This window comes from Mesocricetus auratus, unplaced genomic scaffold (genome assembly GCF_017639785.1).
Source record: "Mesocricetus auratus isolate SY011 unplaced genomic scaffold, BCM_Maur_2.0 Super-Scaffold_100025, whole genome shotgun sequence".
NCBI lineage: Eukaryota > Metazoa > Chordata > Mammalia > Rodentia > Cricetidae > Mesocricetus > Mesocricetus auratus.
Genome location: NW_024429206.1, coordinates 18,509,308 through 18,534,896, shown reverse-complemented (window position 1 = coordinate 18,534,896; position 25,589 = coordinate 18,509,308). Strand labels below are relative to the sequence as shown.

Sequence of the window (25,589 nt, the reverse complement as noted above, 5' to 3'; positions counted from 1 at the left end):
GCTCACCTCTGTTTTCCTTCATTCCTACTCCATAGCGTGGATGATGCCTCCTACGAAGTCATGCAGATTGACATCGAGATCGAAGGACCCAGCGACCCACCCTCCACACAGCTTGTCACGTGGCAGGTTGAATACCCAGGAGACATCACGTCTGACTTGGGGGTGTCCAAGATCTATGTGAGCCAGAAGGACTTGATTGGGGTCATTCCACTGGCAATGGTAAGAGAGCACTTGGGGAACTGGGAATGGGAAGGCTCCGTGCTGCGGTCCAAGCTTAGGAGTCAAGGATGTCAGTTAGCGAGGGCCAAGATGGGGAGAAAACGGGAGCTAGAAGCTCGCTGCCAGTAGCCAACCATATGTATTCTAACTGATATTCTTTAAATTACATTTATAAAATGTAGCCCAGTTAGTGGTTATGAGCTTACTTTTATATGAATATTATGGATGATGGAATGAGCACTCATGGTATAATGTAGCTTACTTAAGAATGTCAAACATGTGCAACTGTACAGAGTGTCTGGTTTAACTGTGCATGTGTTCACTCTGAGATGCATGAAAGACTGGGCTCAACAACATCACAGTGACGAAGACACTGCCACAAGGGACAGAGAGGACAGGTTTTGAAAGGTAATGGGGTATCCCTGCAAGAAGTCCTTATTTCCACAAGAAAAGAATAGGGTTCGAGGAAGCACTAATGCTGGTTCTGAGGGTCTGCTGTCTTCCACTGGCATTAGCCACCTTCCTGGAAAGCAGGGAAACACAGCTCAATTCTGGTCTCCATTTACAAGTCTCCATGTCCTAGTTTGCCATCTATTGCCATGATAAATGCCGGGACTGAAGAAAACTTAAGGAAGAAAGGGTTTATTTTACTCACAGCTTAGAGTCTATCACCGAGAGAATTCAGGACAGGAACTCAAGGTGAGAACCCAGAGGCAGGAACTGAAACAAAGGCCATGGAGGAATGTTTCTCACTCCTTGCTCCTCATGGCTTGCTCAGCTTGCTTTCTTAGATCATCCAGGACCACCTGCCCAAGGATGTCAGGACCCTGTGATAGTGGTATAGACCTTTCTCCACCAATCATCAGTCAAGAAAATGACCCTCAGACATGCCCACCAGGCCAGTCTGATGGAGGCTTTGCTTCATTTGAGATTCCTTTTTCTCAAATACTCTAGCTTGCATTAAGCTGACAAAAAACTAACCAGCACACCATATAAGCATCTATTACTTGGTCCTCAACTTCTTTTCCTTTAGAGAGTAGATGAAAATCATAGCCAGTAGGTTATAACAATCACTGGACCCGAGGCTGGAACTCAGTGGTGAAATGCTTGCCTGGCATGTGCCAGGACAGGTTTCAATCCCCACCCCAACAAATCTTAAGCTGGATGAATAAATGAATGAGTGAATGAATAAATAAATGAATGAATAAATACTCATGGGTCCTTACAAGAACTCCAGTCTCTTGCAGACATATAATAAATATTAGCTACTATTATGATTCTTCTGTTATTGACAAGAAGATACAAAGGGCATTCCACAACATTCTCTAAACTGTACATTCTCTAAGGAAAACACTTGTTCATAGCCCCATTCTTCAGAGTCTAAAAGCCGGGCAGCAGGCAAGCGTCACTGGTCCTCGGACTAGATTGACTTAACTAGATTTAAATACTTTTGGTTTGATAAGTTCCCAGCAGTCTCTCTGAGAGGTCACCTCTCAGCCCAAGAGAGAGTTCTGAGCTCTGACACCCCCTCTTGTATGTGGGGCATTTTGGGGTTCGTGTTTATTTGTATGTTCGCTGAGGGATAGCTGGTAGAGAAACAGAGATCTGTGGACCAGGGTGAGATTTGAAGTTAGAGGCATGCATGCCATAAGGGAGCTTGACAAGTTAGAGGTCTGATGCTGTGGGAAGCCACTGCATGGAGGATCATAGGGAAGTGCCCAGACTTATTTGTTTCTGTTTTTTTTCCCCCGAGAGCATTCTGGCTACATGTATAGAAAGAATTGTAAGGCAAAGGGGAAACAGGTTAGAGGCTGTTCTCTTCTCTACAAAAGACCTTGTCATACTAGTCCACTGGGCTTGGTATCTGCTCTAACTTTACTCTGTTTGTGTGCCCAGAATGGAGCTTGTCTGGTGACTTGTAGCTGAGTGACCCCAAACATATCATTATCCCTGTGACCCCAAATTAATAACAATCATATTGGGACTGGAGGGATGGCTCAGCCATTAAGTGTACATACCACTCCCTCAGAGAATTGGAGTCCCCCAAACCCACAGGCATCTCAACAACCTTTAACTCTTACAAAAACCATGTCCACCTTGTATCCAGCAGGCTGAGGGACCAGAGATCTTTTACTGAGTTTAATAACACTTCCCACCCATCTTCTAAGCCAAGAACTCAGACACGTGGCAAGGGAGACTGAGGAGCGTGAACTTCCTTCTCAGAAGCAGTATGCCTGGGTAGGTGGATGTAACAGTCAAAGAAGGAAAGAATGCCCAAGGCTGCCCCGAACCCAGTGAGCTGGCCCAGTGGTGGCAAAGCAGACAGCAGAGCCATTCTGAGAAACACACTCCTGATATGTTCTCAGACATTCCTCTGCATTAGAAATGGGGATGGAAGAAAGACAGCAATAAACCATGTGTCTAAAAATCCATTCCATAACTCTATAACACTATAAAGATGTTTTCTATTATATAACATATTACGGTTTGTGTTTGGATATAGAAATCTTTGCACGTATCCCCCATCGATCCCTTGAGGTAAACTTTTAGAAATAAATTTTAATTCAAGGATGTGAGTCAGAGGATATGTAATTTTGTAATACATTTTTGTAATGTCTGTAGAATTGCCTTTGGGAAGTTTTAACTAATTTACAATTCTTACCTGCTGTGTGTAAAGATACCCATTTCCCTGCAACTTTTCCAACAGAGAATATTAATTTTTTTCAGATAGACAATTTATTAAGCAAACATCTTATCTCAGTGTCTCCTTAATTTGCCCTACTTGGGTTACGTTTTTATTTCATTGTTAAATATTTGTCCTTTGACCATTTTATTGTCCTACTGGGAATTCAACTTCTTATTGTTTTTCTAAAGCTAAAAAGTTGGACAAAGGAGAAGGGGAGTCACATTTTAAGTGTAGGGCTTGCTGTCATTAGCTATTCCTATATTCTTGATTAACAGAACTGAACCTCTAGGCTCACTAAGTCCAAATCCACCTTCTTCTATGTATTAGTGATATCTACTTTTTGGTTGACACGTCACATAGATTCTTACCAATTTGCTGTTTGTCTCCTAATTTCCCACATTAGGGGGTGGTGCAGAGGAATATATATATATATATATATATATGTGTGTGTGTATATATATATATATATATATATATATATATATATGGAACCCAAGGCCTTGCTTTCGCTGAGCAAGTGATCAGTGTCTGAGCCACGCCCACAGCCCCTCACTGAGGGATTCTAGGCATGTGATCTACCACTGAGCCATATCCCAGTCCCACACTGGGGGATTCTAGGCAAGTGCTCTACCACTGAGCCACACCCACAACCCCCTACTAGGAATTCTAGGCAGATGATTTACCACTGAGCCACAACCCCAGTTCCCCACTGGGGATTCTAGGCAGGTGCTCTACTGCCAAGCTATGCCCCTAGCCCTTGTTTAATTTTTAATGTGGTCAAATCTATCGATCTTCTCATAATTAAAATCTCTCATCTTCTCCTAATGAATTCTAAGAGGAAAATGCACACCTGCTTTATTTGTTCTTGCAAAGTCTGTGAATAATACAACGCCCAACACAGCACATTTGAATACCCAAAAAGAACACCAAAATGGTGCTGAAGGCAGGTGCCACTGTGACACCAGGAAAGGCAAAGGTCAGGCCCCTGCTTCTCAGTGGCTCTGTAATTGCACCTCCGGGAAATCTTTAAACTGAGACAAAGCCTCCTCTATGTCCAGAGCATTGAAAGCTTCTGTACTCTCTTAATCCAATCATGCATTTCTATAGGTTTAAGTTTTGCTATTCAAGAACTCATGCTTGGCTGTATTGAAGGTGAAGTGTGTTCCCCCCTCCTCAGGGAGGCAAATTCTTAGAGAAAAGCTCATTAAGCATGCATCTTTCTGTTTAGTGCATGGTGACCACACAGCAGGGTCTGGTTTGAGGCATGCTGTTTGCATTTCTAAGAAGAACTGAGAGGCTTCTTCATGGCACATAGCTTCGGGGTGGTGGCTACTTTTTATCATTACCTCCTAAACTTGGGGTACAACTAATTTTGAGCTTATTCCAGGCTTCAGAGACAGTGACACGGGCCCGCTCTTCCGTGCTGGGGTCAGTGAGTCCTTAAGTACTCACCAGTAAGTGATCTTCAGAATCCAATGAACCCTTATTTCCACTCCTTTGGGAAGTAGCTATTTTGAGTGTTATCATTGTGGGTGTTGCTGTCAGATCGACACATGGATGCTGGGCTTAGTCAACTCTTTCTTGGGATTGGAAAAAAGAAAAAAGAAAACCAAGTATCCTGCATCCATTTTCTAACCAGGTTCTTGTTTTGCTTCTGTCTCGGCTTCACCTCTGAAGTCTGAATACTAATTATTAGTGATCGGGGGTTTGAGATGAAACTCAACCCAGAGATAGCAGTTGTGACAGATAGTGCAACATCATTGACTATAATCAAAAGGAGGCTCTAATTCCAAGGAAGTTTAGTATGCTGATGTCTCATGGTAGTTGCATTGGTGGTGCAGAGGATTTTACACACACACACACACACACACACACACACACATACACACACACACACACACACACAAAATCTCCTGGGGTGGAACCCAAGGCCTTGCATATGACATGAAGGTGCAGAGATGATTGCTAGTCTTGAAGGTCCTGAGGGATGTGCCATGGAGTTTCAGAGCAAGGAATCAAGACTGACAGATACCCTCCTGTGTTAGTATGAATGTAACTGGCCCCCATAATCTCATAGGGAGTGGCAATATTAGGAGGCGTGGTTTTGTTGGTATGGTGTGGATATGGCTTTGTTGAAGGAAGTGTGTCACTGTGGGGTGGGCTTTGAGGTTCCCAATGCTTGGGATACCACCCAGTGTCTCAGCTGACTTTCTGTCACCTGCAAGATGTAGGACTCTCAGCTACTACTCCAGCACCACATCTGTCTGTATGCCACCATTCTCCCTTCCTATGATGATAACGGACTGAACCACTGAAACTGTAAGTGAACCACTGCAATTGAATGTTTTCCTTTATAAGAGTTGTCATGGTCATGGTGTCTCTTCACAGCAATAGAAACCCTAACTAAAACAACTCCAGTTGTGAAGTTCAGCTTGATAGTACGTCTGGCTTTGCCAAGTACACTGCTGCAAGAGTCCTTGCTTCCTAACCCCCTGCCATGCTACCTCACTGCAAGGGTCTTCCTTGATGTCTGCACTCGGGAGGATCTCGGTTGATGCTGCTATTTTCTTGAGATTTAAGGGCAGCAGGCAATCCCTTGCCTCTGCTGGTTGGATTCCACAGTCATCAGCAGACAAACCTGAGATGCTTTAGGAGGACCTAAGCATCCCTTTGATGGAGCCTCCTGGTCCTTTGTCCTTCCGTTCTGTCTCTTAAAAGCTTGCCTAAACCCATTCAGCCTCCAGTCCTTCTTCCAACGCGGAAGCTGCCAGACTCCAGTGCATGGCTTCTGGCACACCATCATTTCATAGCTAAATGCAGTGAGTTCCACACCCACATAAGCAGGCATCAAGTACTTCTGTCTAGCCAGACCCTACGCAAACTTGGTGACGATTGCTGAAGCCTGAGGATTTTAAAGATTTAATTTGAATAACATGTATGAGTGTGCATGCATGTGTATGTGTGTGTGCGCACACACATAGGTACTGTAACCACAGAGGCCAGAAGATCCCCTGGAACTCGAGTTATGGATATTTGTGAGCCTCCAAGTGGGTGCTAGAAATCAAACCCAGCTCCTCTGGAAGAGCAGCCATTGATCTTAACTGCGGAGCTGTCACTCCAGCCTCCCGAATGCCAAGTGATTTCCTCCTGTGGATGATTCTTAGATTATGAGAAAGTCACCATGTTCTCTAACACTTATGTGTCCTTAAACCCTCTCAGAAACTCCCTTCTATAGAGCAAGCAGACAAAACCTCAGCTTTCGGGACTTGTAATTTTAGCTCATAAACTCCTCAGGAGATGCATTTCAAAAATTCACTCTCTAGTACATTTCTATACTTGAGTGAAGCAGACTTTACATGGACCGACCCTCTCTTTACCAGCAGGAACCTGCCAAGTACATCCACCTTGCTATGTCTCTCCCCCCCAGGACTCCCATGGTCCTCAGCCCAGGGTCTTCTCATATTTATACACCTAACAGAAAGCACAGTGTCCACACACATAGATACCCAAAAGATGTGTATAAAATAAGTCCCACCGCCCATTGCACACATACACCTGTGGACAGTCTGTAGCCAAAAGAACTCAGTCAACAACTCTCAGGAGTTCAGAAATTAGTGTAGGTAGCACGCCATAGCCACCACCTGCTGAGATCAGGACTTGGGAAAGAGCCCTAGATTATAGAAGGAAGCTTTCTTTCCTGGCTCCGGTAATGAGAAGTCCTTTTATTCTGGGCATAAAAGCGGATTCCAGGCTCTTTCTGTTTGACTTTCCATGGTATTCTTTTCCCATGTCGGCCTGTTAATTAACACGCCAGTGCCCCTCCGTTGTTTTACTCAGACTTTTTGAAAACCCAGTCACAATGCAGAGCACGCTGCCACTTTCATTTTCATACTTCTGCAACCAAGTGCAAATTAAGATGCTGCCGTGGCCCTTGAGGAAACTCGCTGCTCTGAGACTGCCTTATTTCTTTTTATGTTTGCTGAGTAGCTGCTGTCCCCTAACCAGGCCTGGATAATTAAAGGCAGCACTTAACTTCTGCTTGGGTACCAGGTAAGGCCTTCTGTTCTTCAGCACACACTTTCACCCATGTGATTTCCATCACGGCTCAGAGCTGTGGGTGCTGCTCTTGCCCACATTTCCTGGATGGGAGGGCATGTGCAGAGCCTGCAACCTGCCCTCAAGATACACAAATAAGATGCAGAGCCAAGCCAGCTCCCAGATAGATGGAGTCCAGAGTCCAGGCTGGAGACCAGTCCACATAGTGAGAACAGAGGGGGAGCGTGCAAGGAAGGGGGTGTTGATTGGTGCAAGGAGGGTGCTAATCAGTGCAAGAGAAGGGTGTTGACAGGTATGGGAATATCAATCAGTGCAAGACGATGCTGGTTGGTGTACAAAGGGTACAAAGAGATGGGTACAGGGAGAGATGTTGACGTGTGAAAGGGGCAAGTGTTGAGTTGTGCAAAAGGGTGTTGGTCAGTGCAATGGGGGTGCTGGCCGGCACCAGAGGAAGGTATTCACTGGTGCAAGGGTGGGTGTTGATCAGCACAAGGGGGTAGTGATGTGTACGAGGAGGAGATGTTGATCTGTACAAGGGGAAGGTGTTGGCTAGTCCAAGGGGGCATTGATAAGCACGCCTTTCAAGGTGATCTCAGGAAATGCAAATTCAGGGATGCATGCCATAGGAGGGGAGAAATCATGCTGAATTTGGAGAGGCCCTTTGAAAATGAATCCTTTGTCATGTACAGAGCCACTGCTTTCTCTTCACAGCCCCCACGAGCTGCCTCCGGTGCTCCTTCCTTAATGAACTGTCCTCTCCAGAGGTAACTAACAGGAAGGTGGCTGCTGAGCCACAGTTGCTTTGTGGGTACACGATGCTAAATGAACACAGGAGGGCTATTGCTATTACTGACGGCCACGCAGTTATTACAGCCCCACCTGTTGTATAACCAGTTGGTCCCCACGAACAACTGCTCATGATGTGATTCATTTGGTCGACACCACAATAGCACGAACTGCTCAGGGAGCATCTATAGAGTCCCCACTGAATGCCAGGCACTACTGTTGGTCTTAAAGATATAGCAGAGCACATGTTCCACCCAGCAAAAGCAGGTGGCGAATAAGTCAAGAATAATTGAGCAAGATGACTTCAAAGCCAATGCATGCAAGCTGCAGAGGAGACACAGCAGTGTACTACGAAGGAGAAGGACAAAGTGAGGTGGGCACCTGTGCAGGTGATACCTGCATGAAGACGTGAGGAACGCTAGGAGCCCGCAAAGAAGGAAAAGTAGATACCATGTCCCAACAAAGGCCAGCTGGTGTGTTTGGAATGGCATAAACCTTATGTATCTGAGTCGTGAATTGGGAAGTCAGTGCTAGGAATTGAGGTCACAGCTGGAAAGAGATGAATAGCATATGTCCTTACCAGTTTTGGTTCATGGAGTGGGGTTTCTGGTTGTGGATGCTTGAATCTGATCTCACTCATTATTTGTATATGCATATGTATAAGTTGTGTGTGTGTGTGTGTGTAATGCATGTTTGTTGTGAGTGTGTAGACATGCACCAGTGTCATCCTTCATCACTTTCCACTTGCATGTTTTGAGACAGTCTCTCACTAAGCCACAATCTCACTGTTGCCTTTAGGATGGATGGCTAGAGAGCTCTCAAGATCAATTCTGAAGTTACAAAAAACCCACAGCCATGCTTGGCCTTTTATGTGGGCACTTGGGAAACAAACTTAGGTCCTCTTGCATACTCAGTAAGCACTCTAGCCATAGTGATCTATTTTTAAAATATCACTCTGAAGGCCAGGATGGAAATATGTTTTTGAGGGGAAGCCAGTGGTTGACATAGAAAGACTACTTCATCCATAAAAGGATGACAGAGTTCAGACAAAGATGTCGGTGTTGATATTGACATCGAATGGGATTTCTCAGGATGTTCCCTGTGTAGGCCCATTGAGACTTGCCTAGAACATGGACATGATGTGTGTTTGAAGCAAATATCAAATACGAATCTGGACTGAACAGTAAAACATATGCACTTTTTTGATATAATAGTATCAGCGTTCTAGAACCTAAGCCATCCAATGTGGCAGACACAGCAAAGCCCAGTGACATCAAGGGCTGAATGCTCAAAAGAGCGGAGTTGAACAATGAACTTTTAAAGATTAAAGTCAATATGAATAGCTGTGTCAGGCATGACCAGATTATTCAGGGCATCTCTGGAGTTTTGAAAGGGGCTGCAGAAGGCGAGAGCATGCTATGCAGAGACAGTAGCTGATTCCTTCTCCACTGTGAGCCCACCGTTGGTCTTCCCATCCTGTACCACACCCTGGCATCTTTCTTTTATGATTTGCACATATAGGCTTGTTGCCCACTACCATCTCAGCAGACGGAAGGTCTTGATAGGTGTGACAGTTTGCTTTCTGTTTAGGTGATAAACACCATGACAAAAAAATGTCGGAAGGAAAAGGTCCATTCGTGACTGACTGGCTTATACACCCCATTCATGGCCCAGCAGTGAAGGAAGCCAAGGCAGGAGCTAAAACAGGGACCATGGAGAAACACTGACTATCAGAAGAACATTGCTCTGCATTGGTACCACCCACAGTGGGCTGGACCATTTCACATCCATCATTAAGAAAATGCCCCCATTACACTTGTCTACAGGCCAGTCTGAAGGAGGCATTTTCTCAGTTGAGGTTCCTTCTTCCCAGATGACTCTAACTTGTGTCAAGTTGACAAAAGCCAACCAGCACGGTATGGGAGCAGAGAGGCGTTTTATGCTGGTGACCACCATTTATCACAATGGCTGTGAGCTCTGTCAAGACTGTCAGCTACTGCCAACCAACTCTATAAATTAAGTATAAGCAAAAACATTAGCCGTGGTGTCTGTGACTCCCACACAAGCACCCGGTCATCTCCTGCTATTCAGATCGCATCACAGTGCAGGGATCTAAAGAAATGATTTCTGCTGCTAATGGTTGCATTCAGATAGGTTCGATTCTCCTATAAATTATTTTCTTTACAATTCAGTTAAAATCATACATTGATTTGTAAGTATGTGCATCAGTGGATTGTGGTGTAGCTCTTAATGTGGCTCTTATTTCAAAGTAATTAAGTAAGTCCTGTTTCATTTCTTGCATAAATATTTATTGGGGAGGATGGAGAGATGGCTCCACGGTTAAAATCACTTGCTACTCTTGGAGAGGGACCTGAGTCTAGTATTCAGCATCCATATCAGGTGTCTCATTATCATCTATAACTCCAGCTCCAGAGCATACAAAACTTCTGGCCTCTGTGAGTACCTGCACTTTTGTATACATTCTGACACAAAACACATGCATACTCATGAGTAAAAATAAAACTAAAATATTGAGGAAATGCTGTGTAAAAGAAGGTTTAGCTCAAATAGGGTTGTAACAGTAGGGTTGGTATTGTGTGACCTTTTCAGGGCAGATGAATGAATGACCACTCACTCCCAGAGAGGATACCAATAACAGATCAAAGTAAAGATTCCATCCTACTTGGTGAAGAACAGTTTATTGAGCTTACTTGTAGAGCATGGGTAAGAGGTTTCTTACAGTAGCATGGGTGACTCAAAGACAGCTGCATCACCAAAAAGCCAGGCATTAGGGGCACTGATATATGAAAGCTCTATTCTTGGTGCTTTCTCTACCTGACCTGGAGGCAGCTGGACCAGTCTGTCTTTTCTCCCTAGCAGCCATAACTATGTGTGTAACCTTGGAAACAGTGACTTGTAAATCTTGTTTCATTTACTTCCTGGGCCATGTATGTTTCCATTGTTTTCTGAGTCTTTGTGGTGGCATACTTCCCGTTTCCAGGAAATAGCTACCAGCAGTTGGTGATTGCTCTCTGCAAAGCAATGGGTAGCAGATATTTTCCATCTTGCAGGTCATACCATCTCCATCACAGCAACTCAACTTGAATAAATGAGCCTTACTGTGAAAGAGTCCACAGTGATTGAGAAAAGAGACCTGCAAACACACTCAAGAGCCTGTGTGAATGGATGCATGTTCTCCATCTGCAGATACAGCCAGCTGTCTGTGGATCCACAATATAGGAGGGAAGCATTGCGTGTGTATGGAATAAAAACAGACTTTTGATGCTGTTGTACCCCCATGCACTGAAGTATAACAACTGTTCTCACAGCACCTGCTCTGCAACATGATACAGGCTGCCAGGTGGATTCATTGTCTCCACCAGCTGAAGAATTAAAGGGAGGGAAGACATCTCAGCCCAAGGCAGAAATGTAGTTGGACTTTCTTGTCAGATTTTCTTTGGACTGCCTGTACCCAAATAATGACATGGAGACTTATTAATTCTGAAGGCTTGGCTTTAGCTTAGGCTTGTTCCCAACTAGCTCTTATAACCTAACTTAACTCATTTATAGCAATCTACATTCTGCCACATGGCTTTTTAACCTCTCTTCCATTCTGTATATTTGACTCCCTCCATGTCGGGAAAGCAAATCTGATGTGCCTCAGATTCGTCCCAAGTTCCTCTCTGTCTCTGGAAGTCCTGCCTATTCTCTCCTGCTCAGTTCATTGGACATTCAGCTCTTTATTAAACCAATCAGAAGACACCTTAGGTAGAGACCATCTTCACAGTGTACAAAAAAGATTTTCCCAAAACACATAAATGTTTATTGGCAAATGTTACAGACTTCTCAAGGGACCCCCAGAGCTGGGAAGCTCCTGCCTTTAAGGGGTCTGGGGTTTTATTTTGGGGTTTGAATGCCCCTTCCTGTAATTGTCTTCCTCTTCTCTGTGGGTCTTAAAGTGTCCAAGCAACCTTTCTGGTCTGGAATTGGGTGTCCTGATTCTGTCTGCATGCACAGAAATAGCTGTTGATTGGTTGGGGGTTGTCACTAACTAGGATGGACCCATGGTATCCCTTTTGGTGTTGTAATAACCAAGAAAGAGAAACGTAATAGGGGAAGGGGAACTTAAGGCAAGGAAAAGAAAGATGGAGGTTCATTTCCCTCCTCCCTTTGTTTCTCTGTGCCTTGGGGTCATGGTTTCAACTGGGCACCATAAATAAGCAGTGAAGAGATTCTCAGAGGGTAAGCACAGGCTAAGTGCAAACATTGAGTATCTGTGAATTTGAGATCCTTGGATTGAGTGCCTGGAGCTCCTCCCTACAGATACCAAGGGACAGTTGTAACTTCTGGATTCCACTTGCTCAGAGCCAGTCTGTGAATTACTATATAAAAGCTGACTTGGCCCTAGTGCCCAGGATCTTAGCAGCCAACACAAAAAGGTGAGGTCATTTTCAGAACAGACACATTGCATGAAGAGCGTGTGTACATTTCAAGTGTGCACACTACCTGCCAAGTTCACTACCAGGCCATCTCCATGAAATCTGTATTTTGCAACAGAGACCGCCTGCCTGAGTTGTTTTTCCTTTTCTGATGGTAAGGCACCATGACAAAAGAAACCTAATGGAGAAAGGGTTTACTTTAGCTTATGGTTCCAGGGTGACAGAGTCCACGGAATGGAAGGTATGGCAGTAGGAAGGGAAAGCTTGGTGGCAGGAGCAGGAGCCTGGCTGGTCACATTGCATCCACACTCAGGGAGCAGAGAGCAAACAGGAAGTATGGTAAGGCTATAAATGCTCAAATCCCAGTGATATACTTCCCCCAGCAAGCTTCTACTTCCTAAAAGTTTCATAACTTCCACAAACATTACCACCTACTGTTAAATTACTAGAGCCTGTGAGGGACATTTCTCATTTAAACTGAACCACCTAAATTCAGATTCAAAATTATGGTAAACCCTCACTCAGACACACAGCACTTGTTCACAGTATTAAAAATAAGAGAATTTTAAAAAAAGAAATTCAGGTCTTTGAAGGCAATGTGGAATACATGAAGACTAGCACCCAATTAAAGCAGAGCAATGGTTAGCTTCGCTTTTTATTTGATACAAATTATGTGTCACTCACTGCTCACCCAGTCAAAGACTGTAAAGTACACCAGAAAACAGAGGACCCAAGTTCAACTTGAAATAGTAAGAACCTCCATCTGTGATAGCGTTGGCAACTGTGTGTTGATCCAAAAGTGGAAATGCTTCCTAGTGAGAGAAATAATCACTTTGAAAATATTTTGAAACTGATACATGCATATATTTACCAACCATGTCACTTTCAGCACAGAGGACAAAAACATCAGTCTCGTAGTTATCAGCTGGTCTACTCATGTTGACCTTACTAATTTGTCTTTGGCTCAACATTTTCAAATAAGCTTGTTGGTGCTAAGAACACTGAAAATTTCAATGGATGCCGAAGTGTTACTTTGGATATGTTAGCAAAAACCAAGTCTACTTAGGTTACAATTGGACAAACTTTTATTAGCCATTGGTTGGAGGTTCAGACTCATAACATTCCAGCTTGGGAGACTTAGGGAAAATAAACAATTGTATATTTTTACAAGTTAGTCAATGAATGGCTAAAATATGGTAGTCATTACTTTTATTGTAGCAAAATATCAGACAGAGCAATTTAAAAGAAGAGATGGTTTTTTGGCTTTTGAGTTTTTGTTTGTTTGTTTGTTTGGCTTGGGGTTCTGTGAGTTTCAGTCCACCATGGTGGTCATGGCCAGTGAGCAGCTGGAGTGTGAGGTGGAAATCCTTCACCTAGTGACAGAAGGTGGAAAGTGTCTGGCAGAGCTATTGGAGGCCATGACCTCCAAAGGCCCGCCCAACAGAGACTCAGTTTCACCATCCAAGCTGCACCTCTGAAACACTCCACAGCCTTCAATATGGAGAATTGGGCTGGAGCTGTACAATGAAATCCTGAGCCCCTGGAGAGTTTTCCAGAGTTATCTGTGAAGCTTACCCTAAACAAAAATGGCTGTATATATATATATATATATATATATATATATATATATATATATAAAATCTTGATCATGTCATCCCCTAGTCCCTCCCTCCTGTTCTCCCAAGCTTCTCCCCTTCATCATATCTCCCATCTCCTTAAGGGCAATTATTTTGCTTTAAAGAGGCAATGGGTATGGATATAGAAGCCATTTCCTCCTTACCCTTACAGCGTGGAAAGCTCTCCTTTGTTCCTCCTCTGCTCCCCATCTTCCCCCTCCCAGACTCCTCCATCTTCTCCCAGCTGACCTCCCACCTGGACAAGGTGATATCTCACAGGGCACCAGGTCCCGTGGAGCGGGGAGGTCTGCTCTACCACTGCTTGGGCTCCCTTCCCTGTCTGAGATGCATCTCCAGCCCACTGATGGCTTCATCATCTCTTAAGGAATAACCCTTCTCCAGCTGTGGGGTGGAGTCCTTCCCTTCAATCAGATGCTGACAAGTCAGGCTGCACCCATAATTACTAACAAACACAGACCCCTGACAAGTCCCCGGGGGCAGGTCTCTGGGGCTCATCTTAACCAGTAGTCTGAGGTCACCACAAGCCAACTGAAATGAGATAGTGCTCAACCCGATAGTGCTCACTCGGGTTGTCAGGGCAGTCGGGGCTACCTGAAGAAAGGCAGGTTACAGATACAGAGGGTTGGACATGGCCTGAAAAATCCCCCACAGAAAAACAAAGGGGGCAGGGTGTGACTGTACAGAGCCTTAGGGGAAGGAGTCAACTGCATTCCATTTTATGCATTTAACAATCCTAAAACCTTCCGAAGAAAAATAATTGTAAAAGACCTCATAGAGTAAAGATGCTTTGATAAACTAAGGTAATAGAGACACGAGCGAAGGAAGAGCCCTTTCACCACCCCTCATTAATAAAGTGTGTGTATGTAGCTGGAACACATTGCTCCCATCTTTGACCTCACACCTTCTGCGATGTGACCAGAGTTGAGGCAGGCCTGTCCATCTCACAAAGCCGGCTGTCGACAGCTAAATTAGAGTTGGGATGGTGATATTAAATGTTGAAGATTGTGCTTCAGACAGGAGTTAACACTCTGAAACGTATTTATTTGTAACCTGTGACCTTCCCATCAGAAGGGATTTAACAAACATTATCGAGGCGACCTGAACATCTTCTTAAATCGAAGTCCTAATGACTTCTAATCATGTCTTCCTCCACAATCATGCCAGATTTCAGAATCAATTTCATTTTTCTTTGGGTCACCACTTAGCTTTGCTCCAGCTTGTTAATTCTTCTGATGTAGGATGTTTCTCATCTGTCTGTTTTTTTTCTGTTTGGATGTGTGGAAGGAGCTGGGTTGTTGATCACTAATGCCCATGTGAATAGCTGCATACCCAGTGTTTAATGGAATGACCCTGCCTGTCAGGGAAGTTTATGACTCCATCAAAAACAATAGAAAAGGGTGGCTGGGCACAGTGTAGGCCACAAAGTCATGAAGACCTGAGTTCACAATCCCCAGTGCCCACATACAAAGTCAAGGATGTCTGAAATCCTAATACTGGGGAGGCAGATACAGCAGATCCTTCATACTCACAGGCAGGTAGTATGGTTTTATCAGTGGGCTCCAGGTTCCTTAAGACCCTGTCTTAAAAAAATAAAGTGAAGAACATTTGGGGAAACACCTTGGACCTCCACATGTGTATATACCAGTACACATGTGCACACACCTGTACACATGTGCATACAAAGATACGAAGATAGGAAAGTTACTACTCAAGGTTTAGTAATATCAAAACGGTGAGACAAATGGGCTGGAGTGGAAGGAGTGGTCCTTCAGGCCCTGTGGACCACAGGACTCTAAAACAGCAGAGTGTTGCCCTGTGGGAGAATACCCACCCCTTGAGGGACATGGCAGGCATCTTTCCAAGTCACCGTTCACAGATATCAGTTTATCCTCAATCACTCAGCAGCAAACATGGAAGAAAGCATTACCTCCTGTGTGGGAAATCCTGCATTCCATCCCCAGTGCTGAAAAAAAGAAGAAATTGAAAGAAGTGGAAACTTTTACACTCTAGATATAAGGATGGCACCATGACCTTCATCTTTCTAGATATTTCTGTCTTTGGGGGGCAGTGAGATGACTCAGCAGATAATCCTGATAGCTGGAGTTCAATCACCAGAACCCACATGGTAGAAAGAGAAAACCGACTCTTTCAAGTTGTCCTCTGAGTTCTACATGTGTGCTGTGGCAGTGCACCCATACACACACACATATGCACACACAACACATACAAATAAATAAGGATGATTTATTTTTATCTAAGGGAGTGAACTGGAGACATGGTTCAGCTTTTAAGTGTGTTTGTTGGTCTTGAAGAATACCAGTGCCCACAATAGGCAGATTGCAGCCACTTGTAACTCCTACTCTGTGTGATCCAGTGCCCTCTTCTGAAATCCACAGGAGCTGCACACACACACGACACATGCTGACACTCAGACACATAAATAAAAATATAATCTTTAAGAAAACTCCATTCTTTTTTTAAAGGAATTCCTTTTGTACTAATGAAATCATAATAATGAACAGTGAAACTACTGAGAGATGTGAGTCTATCAGATAAGCTGAAGAGAGCCAAGGGCCAAGGTAGTTTGCACCATGTTCACTTCTCAAATGGAAAAATTGAGGTTCCTGGAGAGGAGTTACTGAGTACCAGATGACCAGAAGGAGCCCATCAGATTCCCAGGCTGGTACTTCTAAACCATCTGGACTGAGGTCTGAGTGTACCTGCAGAGCCACCAAAGCCTTAGATATTTATGTGTGATAAAGCATGCCTGTTTGCCTCAGGAGGAGCAAGATGCTGGAGTCTAGTCCCACCTTTGGGTGATGGCGATACTTCTGGATTTGTTGATCTTCCAAACAAGATGACAAAGCAAAGCCATAGCCAAACTCAGTGGAAGGTGTGTGATGTCAGAAGCTTCTAGAAGAGCAGGACCATATACATGAGAACCACAGGAAAGAAAATCCATGCTTCTGATATCTCCACCCATGGCAACTGTGGCAACTTCCTGTCTTAGTGATGCCTCTTTCTTTCTATAAAAAAGCATTCTGACAGCCCTGCCAGTTTAATAGAATTCTTGACATTTTTCTAGAAATATTAGCCATAATGTGTTTTGGAACCCCCTGTGCATTTTCCATATTATAGTTCAATTTCCTCCACAACACTTCCAGTAGGGATCATCTGGTCTTTTACTCTTCTCTTGGAATGAAAAGTGATGTACAGCCTGTGGGATAAACCAGACCTCCCTACACAGAGAGCAGTTAAATAGAGGGCTATCTATCTACCTGCCAATCAACTATCTATTTATCTATTGGTCATATTATCTATCTTTTGTCTATCAATCAGCCAAGAGTAGGGCCATAGGGACCCCTCCCCAACTCATGAGAGAATTTTGATTGACTTGGTCATAAGCAGGCAACCTTAGCTGCTACGAGTTGACGTTGTGAAGCATTCCTACCACATCCAGAAGTTGACATTTCACAGAACTCCTCTCCACCTGCTGGGTCTTAACGCTCTTCCTCTATGGCCCCTGAGCCTTGGATGGGGAGAATTTTGATGTGGATGATTCATCTACAGCTGAGTGTAGACTCCATCACCATGTCAACCCACCGAACTCATAAGGATCCCAAGTCTCTAACTGGACATGTTGATGATAACTCTTGAGATTAGCATATGATCAGTGTTGAGTTCATTGGCTGACCCTGAGTGGAACAGGGCCTAATATCCTGTTGGAACTCAAGGCTCTGGGACAACACACACCTGGAATTATCTTCCTTGCTCACAGGCAGCTCCTATTTTATCCTCTCTCCAGCAGTCCCTTAGATAGTGTGCTGTTCTGAGGGAGTCACTGTGGGGTTCTTTTTTTTTTTGCCAACTTTCATTTCTTTGGCAATCTCTGGTTTTCTTGTGACTTTAAATACCATCTATTTGTTGATAATCCCGACATGTGCGTCTCCCTGCTGGAATTCCTCCCAGAACTCCAGGCTCACTCATTCCTTATGGCTGCATGGTAGGCGATTCAAACCAGCACATCTTAAACCAAAAAAAAAAAAATCACGATCTTCACATTCCAAACACATTCTTTCTGGTGACTTCCCCATCCCAGGCAACATATTCCATAATTCCAGTTGCTAAGACCAGAACTATAACGTCTGTGTGTTCAGACCTCACATCCCCTTTCTCAGGCACTCTGAATGGCTCTTCCTTCAACATGTTCATGTCCTGGTAAGAGCTGTCTTCTGACACATCAGTTGAACTAGAACATACATTGATAGAAGGTGAACTTCTGTCTATTTTTACCTACATGTTTGTTTTCTTGATAAATCTAAAGCAATTTTTTGGAAAATAGTACACCTTGCTGGGCATTGGTGGCACATGCCTTTAATCCCAGCACTCGGGAGGCAGAGGCAGGCAGATCTCTATGAGTTCGAGGCCAGCCTAGTCTACAGAGCAAGTTTCAGGACAGCCTCCAAAACAATATAGAGAAACCCTGTCTCAAAAAACAAAAAAGTATACCTTACTATATTTCAACAATTTTGTAGATGTAGACAATGTATATTGATCATACTCACCCACAATTCCTCCCTCCCACCCTTACACATCCTATTGCACCCTCCTCCCTCCTTCGTGCTCACCCTTTGTTTGTTAATAGCCCACTGAGTCCACTTAGCGCTGCCTGATGAAGCATTGACTGATTTTACTGATTTAATCCTGTGCAGGTACCAACAGCTGCTGTGAGCTCAAGAGTCCAGAAGACAGCATTTCACAACTCTCCTCCCCAGCCTTCAGCTCTTGCGTTCTCCCCGCCCCCATTTCCAAGATGTTCTCTGGGCCTAGGTGGGGAGTATTGAGATAGATGTTTCACTTTGGGCTAAGCACTCAACAGTCACCTATTCTCAAGTGCTTTGACCCGTTATTGGTTTTGTTTGGTTTTTGGTTTTTCGGAGACAGGGTTTCTCTGTGTAGCCCTAGCTGCCCTGGAACTAGCTCTTGTAGACCAGGCTGGCCTTGAACTCACAGAGATGGGCCTGTCTCTGTCCCCCAAGTACTGGGATTAAAGGTGTGAGCCACTACCATCTTGCTTTGACCAGTTATCTTGAATTTCTGCATTGTTTTCCACCCTACAAAGAGGCCCCTCTGTCCAAGTAAACAAATTCTTCATACCAGGTATATGTCAATGTTGTCTTCAGATAAGCACACAAGTGAGTAAATAACACAAGTGGCCTCATTCAGATTCACATCACATTTCATTGCACAAGTAATGAAGTAATGTTCTGGATATATCAAAGCACTAAAGATCAGTTCTTCGCCTAAATGACTTTTTTGCCCTGGGTTTTACTATATAGTGAAGCTACGCATTCTCCACCCCAGCATTTGAACCAACAGTCTGGACATAAGAGGACTTCATGTGGTCTTGAGCCTTTCTTCTTTCCCTGTCTTACCTGTTCTTCTTAGCCCATACTGGCCTAGAACTCATAGCAATCCTCCTGCATCTGCTTCCATAGTACTGGATGACAGGTCTATGCAAGAACACCTTACTTTTGAGAGAATTATAATAAGATTATGGACATAATTAACTTTATATCAATATCACTTTACTAAAACAACTTGTTTTTTTCAACTCAAATACTTGTGTTTTTTCCTAGTTGAAAAGAGGGAGGGAAGAGGCTGCCAAGTCAGCCCTCTAAGACAGTCTGGTCTTTTGTTGCTGCCAAGGCCCACATTGCTTCGCTGGGACCTTGATCCTGCCCCAACCACTCGCTGGGGTTGGTTCTCCCTGAGCCAACCCCAGCGATTTTATGGATCCTGACCCTTCCCAGTTCACCCGTCTGTAGATGCAGCTTCCCAGTTTCATTATCTGTCCCTGCCTGGCTGGTCTCATCAATCTGTTCTGGCCATAGAACCCTTGGCCTGCCTCTTGCAGAATCCCACTTCTGTCTGTGAGCACACTTTGTTACACGTGACTGTTCCCCACTGGCCACTTCCCCCTCAAGAGTGCTGGGGGACTTACAGGTGGACAGAGTGACTCTGATATAGCTCTCTCGTGGGTTAGTTGTCTGCAAGTTTGTTTCTTTTTCCATAAATTCTCAATTTTCATTTCCCCTCGAGATTCTTTGATTATCTGTCTTGACCACCTATTAACCTTTGGTGAGTCTGGAACATTTCCTGCTTCTTTTCCCAGGGAAATCTGCCTTGAGTGTGTTTTAATTGCTCTCTCTGTAAGATGGGCTATTCTTCTGATGCCTGCTGGCTGGTTAGCCAGCATCAGCAATGGGCAAGGAGAAGGATGCATCGCACAGATAAGCAGAGATGGCTTCTCTCCTAAATGGTGAGGGAGCGGCTGTTGTATGTGAAATTGGGCTATAGGTTAGATCAGCTTCTGCACAGAATTCATTCCATCCTGCAGAATTTCTATTACTGTGGATTGTACCCACCCCACACCTGTGCCCTTACGAGTTAATGTGAGAAAAGAGAGTATTAAAGGGACACATCCTTGGGGATCATCGTAAAGAGAATTCTGGAATGGAAATTATCTAGATAATTTGTTGCCTAAGTAGTGGTGAGGTAATTACTGAACTAGTAATTAGATAAACGAGGAGAAAGTCTCTGTATTTAGTTAACACCCAAAAGTCATCAATAACCACACAGAGCAGAGGCGATCAACCACCAGGTAAAAACCCATATCATGGCACAGTGGTCAGAACACTGGACATGTCACCTAGAAAATGGGAAATCTGTGTTATGGTCTTAAAACTTCAAAAGGAAATAGGGGAATTTGTACTGCAGGGGGTCAAGAGAGCTATGTCTCTGACGATAACATCGATAATGATGTGTTTCACTATTGACAGCTAGTCAGATAAGTGCCTTTAAGAGTGTTTGTTTAGGTGGATGTGCAGGCAAGACAGAGGGGGGATCAGGAGAAAGGGGGAGCTGGATTTTCTGTAAATACATAGATAATAGAGGCTGTGAATAGACCCCGTGTGCCCTGAACACTCAGATCCACCCTTCCCATCCACATAAGCAGCCCTTCTTGCAAATGCCAGCTAAGAGCTACCTGCTCCCCTTTTAGCAGCAAAACATCCAAGTACGACTGTGAGCTGGTCGATGACCCCCCACTGCATCTTATTTCCTCTTCTAGACAGATGAAGCCCCAAGCCTCCAGTGTTGCCTTCCTTCTGCCCGAACATCTTCCCCTCTGTGTCTCCAAATGGACCAGCAGCAGTGACCAAATTAAGACAAGTCTTTCTTTTCCCAGACTCTAGCTAATAAATCCACATAAACATAGCTGGTATGCACTATTTGTTGTGTCTTGTTATTCACTTCAGGGTTAACTAAGGGGTGTTCTGCCGTGTCAGAAGGATCATTTAATTTCCTTGCTATATTCAATTTATGATTTCTAAACAAGGCAGTGGGTCATTGATAATTTTAAACATGAAGGATTGTAAACAAATGCTGCGCTGTTTTCGTTCTTATGTGTTGGCCCGAGAGGACTTGGTGGCAGAGAAATAGAAGTAAATTAATGAATGAATTGGCATTCTGTGGGTGTTTTGCACAATACTTATGTAATTTCTCCTAAATTAAAATTATGTCGCTTCTTAACAAAGACTGCTTTGTAGAGTTTTCCCCATCCAGCCATGCGTGCTCTCCATAGTCATCCTGCCTGACACTCAGTGAATCAAGTCTAGGGTTTGGTTAAGTAAATTAGTTATGCACGCACCTCCCACGGAGGGGGCAGGCACACAGGGGATGGGATAGACTTAAACACACAAGTGAAGAAATGTGCCAGAGAGGGCAGGTATCCCACTGCAGATTATGAAGGCACCCTCAGAAGTTTTTGGTAAGTCCCCATGCTCTTGGATAGGTAGGATCAATGTAGTAAAAATGGCAATCCTGCCAAAAGCAATCTACAGATTCAATGCAATCCCCATTAAAATCCCAGCACAGTTCTTCACAGACCTTGAAAGAACAATAATCAATTTTGTATGGAAAAACAAAAGACCCAGGATAGCCAAAACAACCCTGTTCAACAAGGCAACGTCCGGAGGCATCACCATCCCTGACCTCAAGCTCTATTATAGAGCTATAGTCCTGAAAACAGCTTGGTATTGGCACAAAAATAGACAGGTAGACCAATGGAATCGAATTGAAAACCCGGGTATTAACCCACACATGTACGAACATCTGATCTTTGACAAAGAAGCTAAAAATATACAATGGAATAAAGAAAGCATCTTCAACAAATGGTGCTGGCATAATTGGAGACTGGCATGTAGAAGAATGCAGATCGATCCATGTCTATCGCCATGCACAAAACTTAAGTCCAAATGGATCAAAGACCTCAACATAAATCCAGCCACACTGAACCTCTTAGAAGAGAAAGTGGGTGGTACCCTTGAACGAATTGGTACAGGAGACAGCTTCCTGAACATAACACCAGTAGCACAGGCAGTAAGATCAACAATTAATAAATGGGACCTACTGAAACTGAGAAGCTTCTGTAAGGCAAAGGACACAGTCAGCAAGACAAAAAGGCAGCCCACAGAATGGGAAAAAATATTCACTAATCCCACATCTGACAGAGGGTTGATCTCCAAAATTTACAAAGAACTCAAGAAGCAAGTCTCCAAAACACCAAAGGACCCTATTAAAAAGTGGGCTGCAGAACTAAATAGAGAGTTTTCAATAGAGGAGTCTAAAATGGCTGAGAGGCACTTGAGAAAGTGCTCAACATCCTTAGCCATCCGGGAAATGCAAATCAAAACAACTCTCAGATACCATCTCACCCCTGTCAGAATGGCTAAAATCAAAAACACCAATGACAATTTATGCTGGAGAGGATGTGGTGAAAGGGGGACACTCCTCCATTGCTGGTGGGAGTGCCAACTGGTTCAGCCACTTTGGAAATCAGTGTGGAGATTCCTCAGAAAAATGGGAATAAACCTACCACAAGACCCAGCAACTCCACTCTTAGGCATTTATCCAAAAGATGCCCATTCATACAACAAAGATGTCTGTTCCACTATGTTCATAGCAGCTTTATTTGTAATTGCCAGAACGTGGAAGCAACCTAGATGTCCCTCACCTGAAGAGTGGATAGAGAAAATGTGGTACATCTACACAATGGAGTACTATTCAGCAGAAAAAAATAATGGAATCATGAGATTCGCAGGCAAATGGATGACACTAGAAGAAACCATACTGAGTGAGGTAACCCAGTCACAAAAAGAGAAACATGGCATGTACTCTCTCATATATGGATTTTAGACATAGATCTGGGGAGTGCCAGCCTACAATCCTATGGCCAGAGAGTCTGGGAAACAGAAACTTTATTTAGTGGCTGATCGAAGAAGAGGCAGACTCCCTTGGTTAAGTACTGAGCTGAACTCAAGAAAGCCAGTAACAGAGAGGGAGGACTGATGATCAAAGGGATTAAGACTGGGCTGGTCTAACCCCCAGAAACAGCTGACCAGACAAAGGTTAACTCTTGAATCCCAGGCATTAGCCTGGGAAGCCAGCATGGGACTGATCAAGACCCCCTGAATCTGGGTGTCAGTGAAGAGGCCTAGGGAATCTATTGAGCCTTGGACAGCAGATCAGTACCCATCCCAAGTATACACACGGACTTTGGACTCCAATAGAACAATGTGAGGTGCACTCTCACCCTGAACTCTTGGGAAAAGGTCTAGGCCCTGCCCTATATGAAATGGCACACTATGGACACCCCCATGGAGGGCCTCACCCTCCCTGGAGAAATGAGGGGATAACGGGGGGGGAGGGCACGGGAGGAAGGGAGGGAATGGGAGAGGGACCTGGAACTGACTTGTGAAGCAACCTTGATTCTTATCTAAATTTAAATTGGAAAATAAAATTTAAAAAAAAAGTAAAAAAAAAAAAAAAAGGATTGGGAAGGAGGAAGCCATTTTGTTTTTGTAAGCTCAGAGAGGATATATTGAGGCTCCAAGGATGCCAGTCAAGTGATAGGCTGGGATGAGAATCCAGCAAGTGGAGTGAACCTTCTTTTCAGGTTCTAAGAGGATAACATACTCTAAGAAGCCAGAAGGATGTGAACAACTCAGAGAAATGCATTGAAGGGCATCCTGGTGTTGTTCTGGAGATGATGGTTCAGATATAGGAAGTGTGGACCAGGAATGTGTGAGTTTGAAGCTCTTTGTGAATAGAGATCATATTGAGAGATCAGACAGAGACCATTGAAGGACCCACTGGGGACACTAGGGAGACTTGGAATGAGGATAGCAAGTGATGTGCATCTGGGAGGAATGGAGAACTCCTGAGCTGGACCATCCTGGATGGTCCTCCAAGGATGCTGACCCCAACACAACTCTCTAACTCCAGGATGGCAAGACAGATGAGACAGTTCGGGAAGAGACCAGGCATCTGCTTTTGGATATGTGAGATTGTATTTAGAGACAGGCTCTTGCTGCATAGCCTAAGTTAGCCTCAAACTTACTCTGTATCTACCCAGGATGACTTCAAACTCACAAGAGTCCTCCTGCTTCAGCCGCCCTAATGTTATTTCCTGCAACTGAAATACTGCATTCTCCTTTTGCATACCCTCCATACCCCAACTTACCTGCCCCTGGCAAGCCCCATTCAGCTCGCTCATGTGTGCCACATAATGTATCTTCCACACATGAGAACACACATGATCTACCTTTCCATACCTGGCTCCTTTTACTTGGCTTTGTGTCTTACTATGAGTGTGGCTGCAAAGGACAACATTTCCCTCTTGAATTTCATTTAAATCAAAGTTCCACAGATCCCCTCCCCCAAATCTCTAGGCTTCAATTTGCTACTGGGGACAGTGTGACTATGACTGCACAGCCCTGAGCATGAGATAGCCTCTAACAATCCTGATGGCATCTTTGGGCCTAGTTAATCCTGGGATTGGAGACCATTGATGGTCCTTACATTGTGGCATTTCTATAACACTGGAAAACCAGCAAAGCAGGAGGTAGTGGTTATCTGAGCTTCTGTTTGTGAGTTTGCTCAAGTGTTTTTAGGACCTCTGTAGACCACATGCCCACACTTTCCATAGAGAATTCTAGTTTGCAGTCTCCTCAGAAGCCTAAATCTCCCTGCACGAGCAAACATGACTATGGAAACCAGAAGCCTAATTTTAAAGCACATTTGGATAGCACCTCCAAGATCGTCACTAGTTATGTTTGGGATTACTAAATTCACTCGGTCCAAAAATACTTAAGAATATGTCTTTTGATTATTGTCCCATATTGCCTCTTTATGTCAAATCTTAATATCTAAGTGTAATCATTGAAAACTACACTCCTGCCTCACTTGATTCCGTAACTGCCCCCAGCAGGTCTTCACCTTGGCAGGAGGGCGTTCATTGCCGTGTCCACAGCCTGCCTCAGGGAGCCAGCTTAGCCCTGACTGTCCCTTCACTGATGTTTCCCTGTTCTCCTCCTTACATCATTTCCCAGACAGGTGAGCTGTGGAACCCAGCACAAGTTTATGCTCAAAAACTGTTTGACTTGAGAACATGAAATGCCAAGTTAACCAGTCTCAGAGGCTGTCTGCTTCAGGCTCTCCAGAACTGTAAATAATGCTCATTTTCCACATGAGGGGAACTGGGACGGAATGTCCCTGGGTTTTCTTTGATGTGGACTCCTGTCTCCAGTGAGGTTCTCAGTTTCCAAGCACAACAGCCAATGCCTGATATTATTTCGGGGTATTCATCTTGGCACAAGCCACTTGACCTGTGAATTGTACCACTGATTGTTGCATATCTGTGTG

General features: G+C 44.2%; 1 protein-coding gene across 1 annotated transcript in view; it reads left to right on the top strand.

Annotated features, from left to right (window-relative positions):
• The window catches only part of Tmem132d (transmembrane protein 132D), a 585,713-nt gene that overhangs the window by 417,671 nt on the left and 142,453 nt on the right, over window positions 1-25,589 (top strand). Inside the window, exon 4 of the mRNA XM_005080596.4 lies at window positions 36-219. Within this exon, the coding sequence (XP_005080653.1) occupies window positions 36-219 (184 nt within the window). The remainder of the gene's footprint in view (window positions 1-35; window positions 220-25,589) is intronic.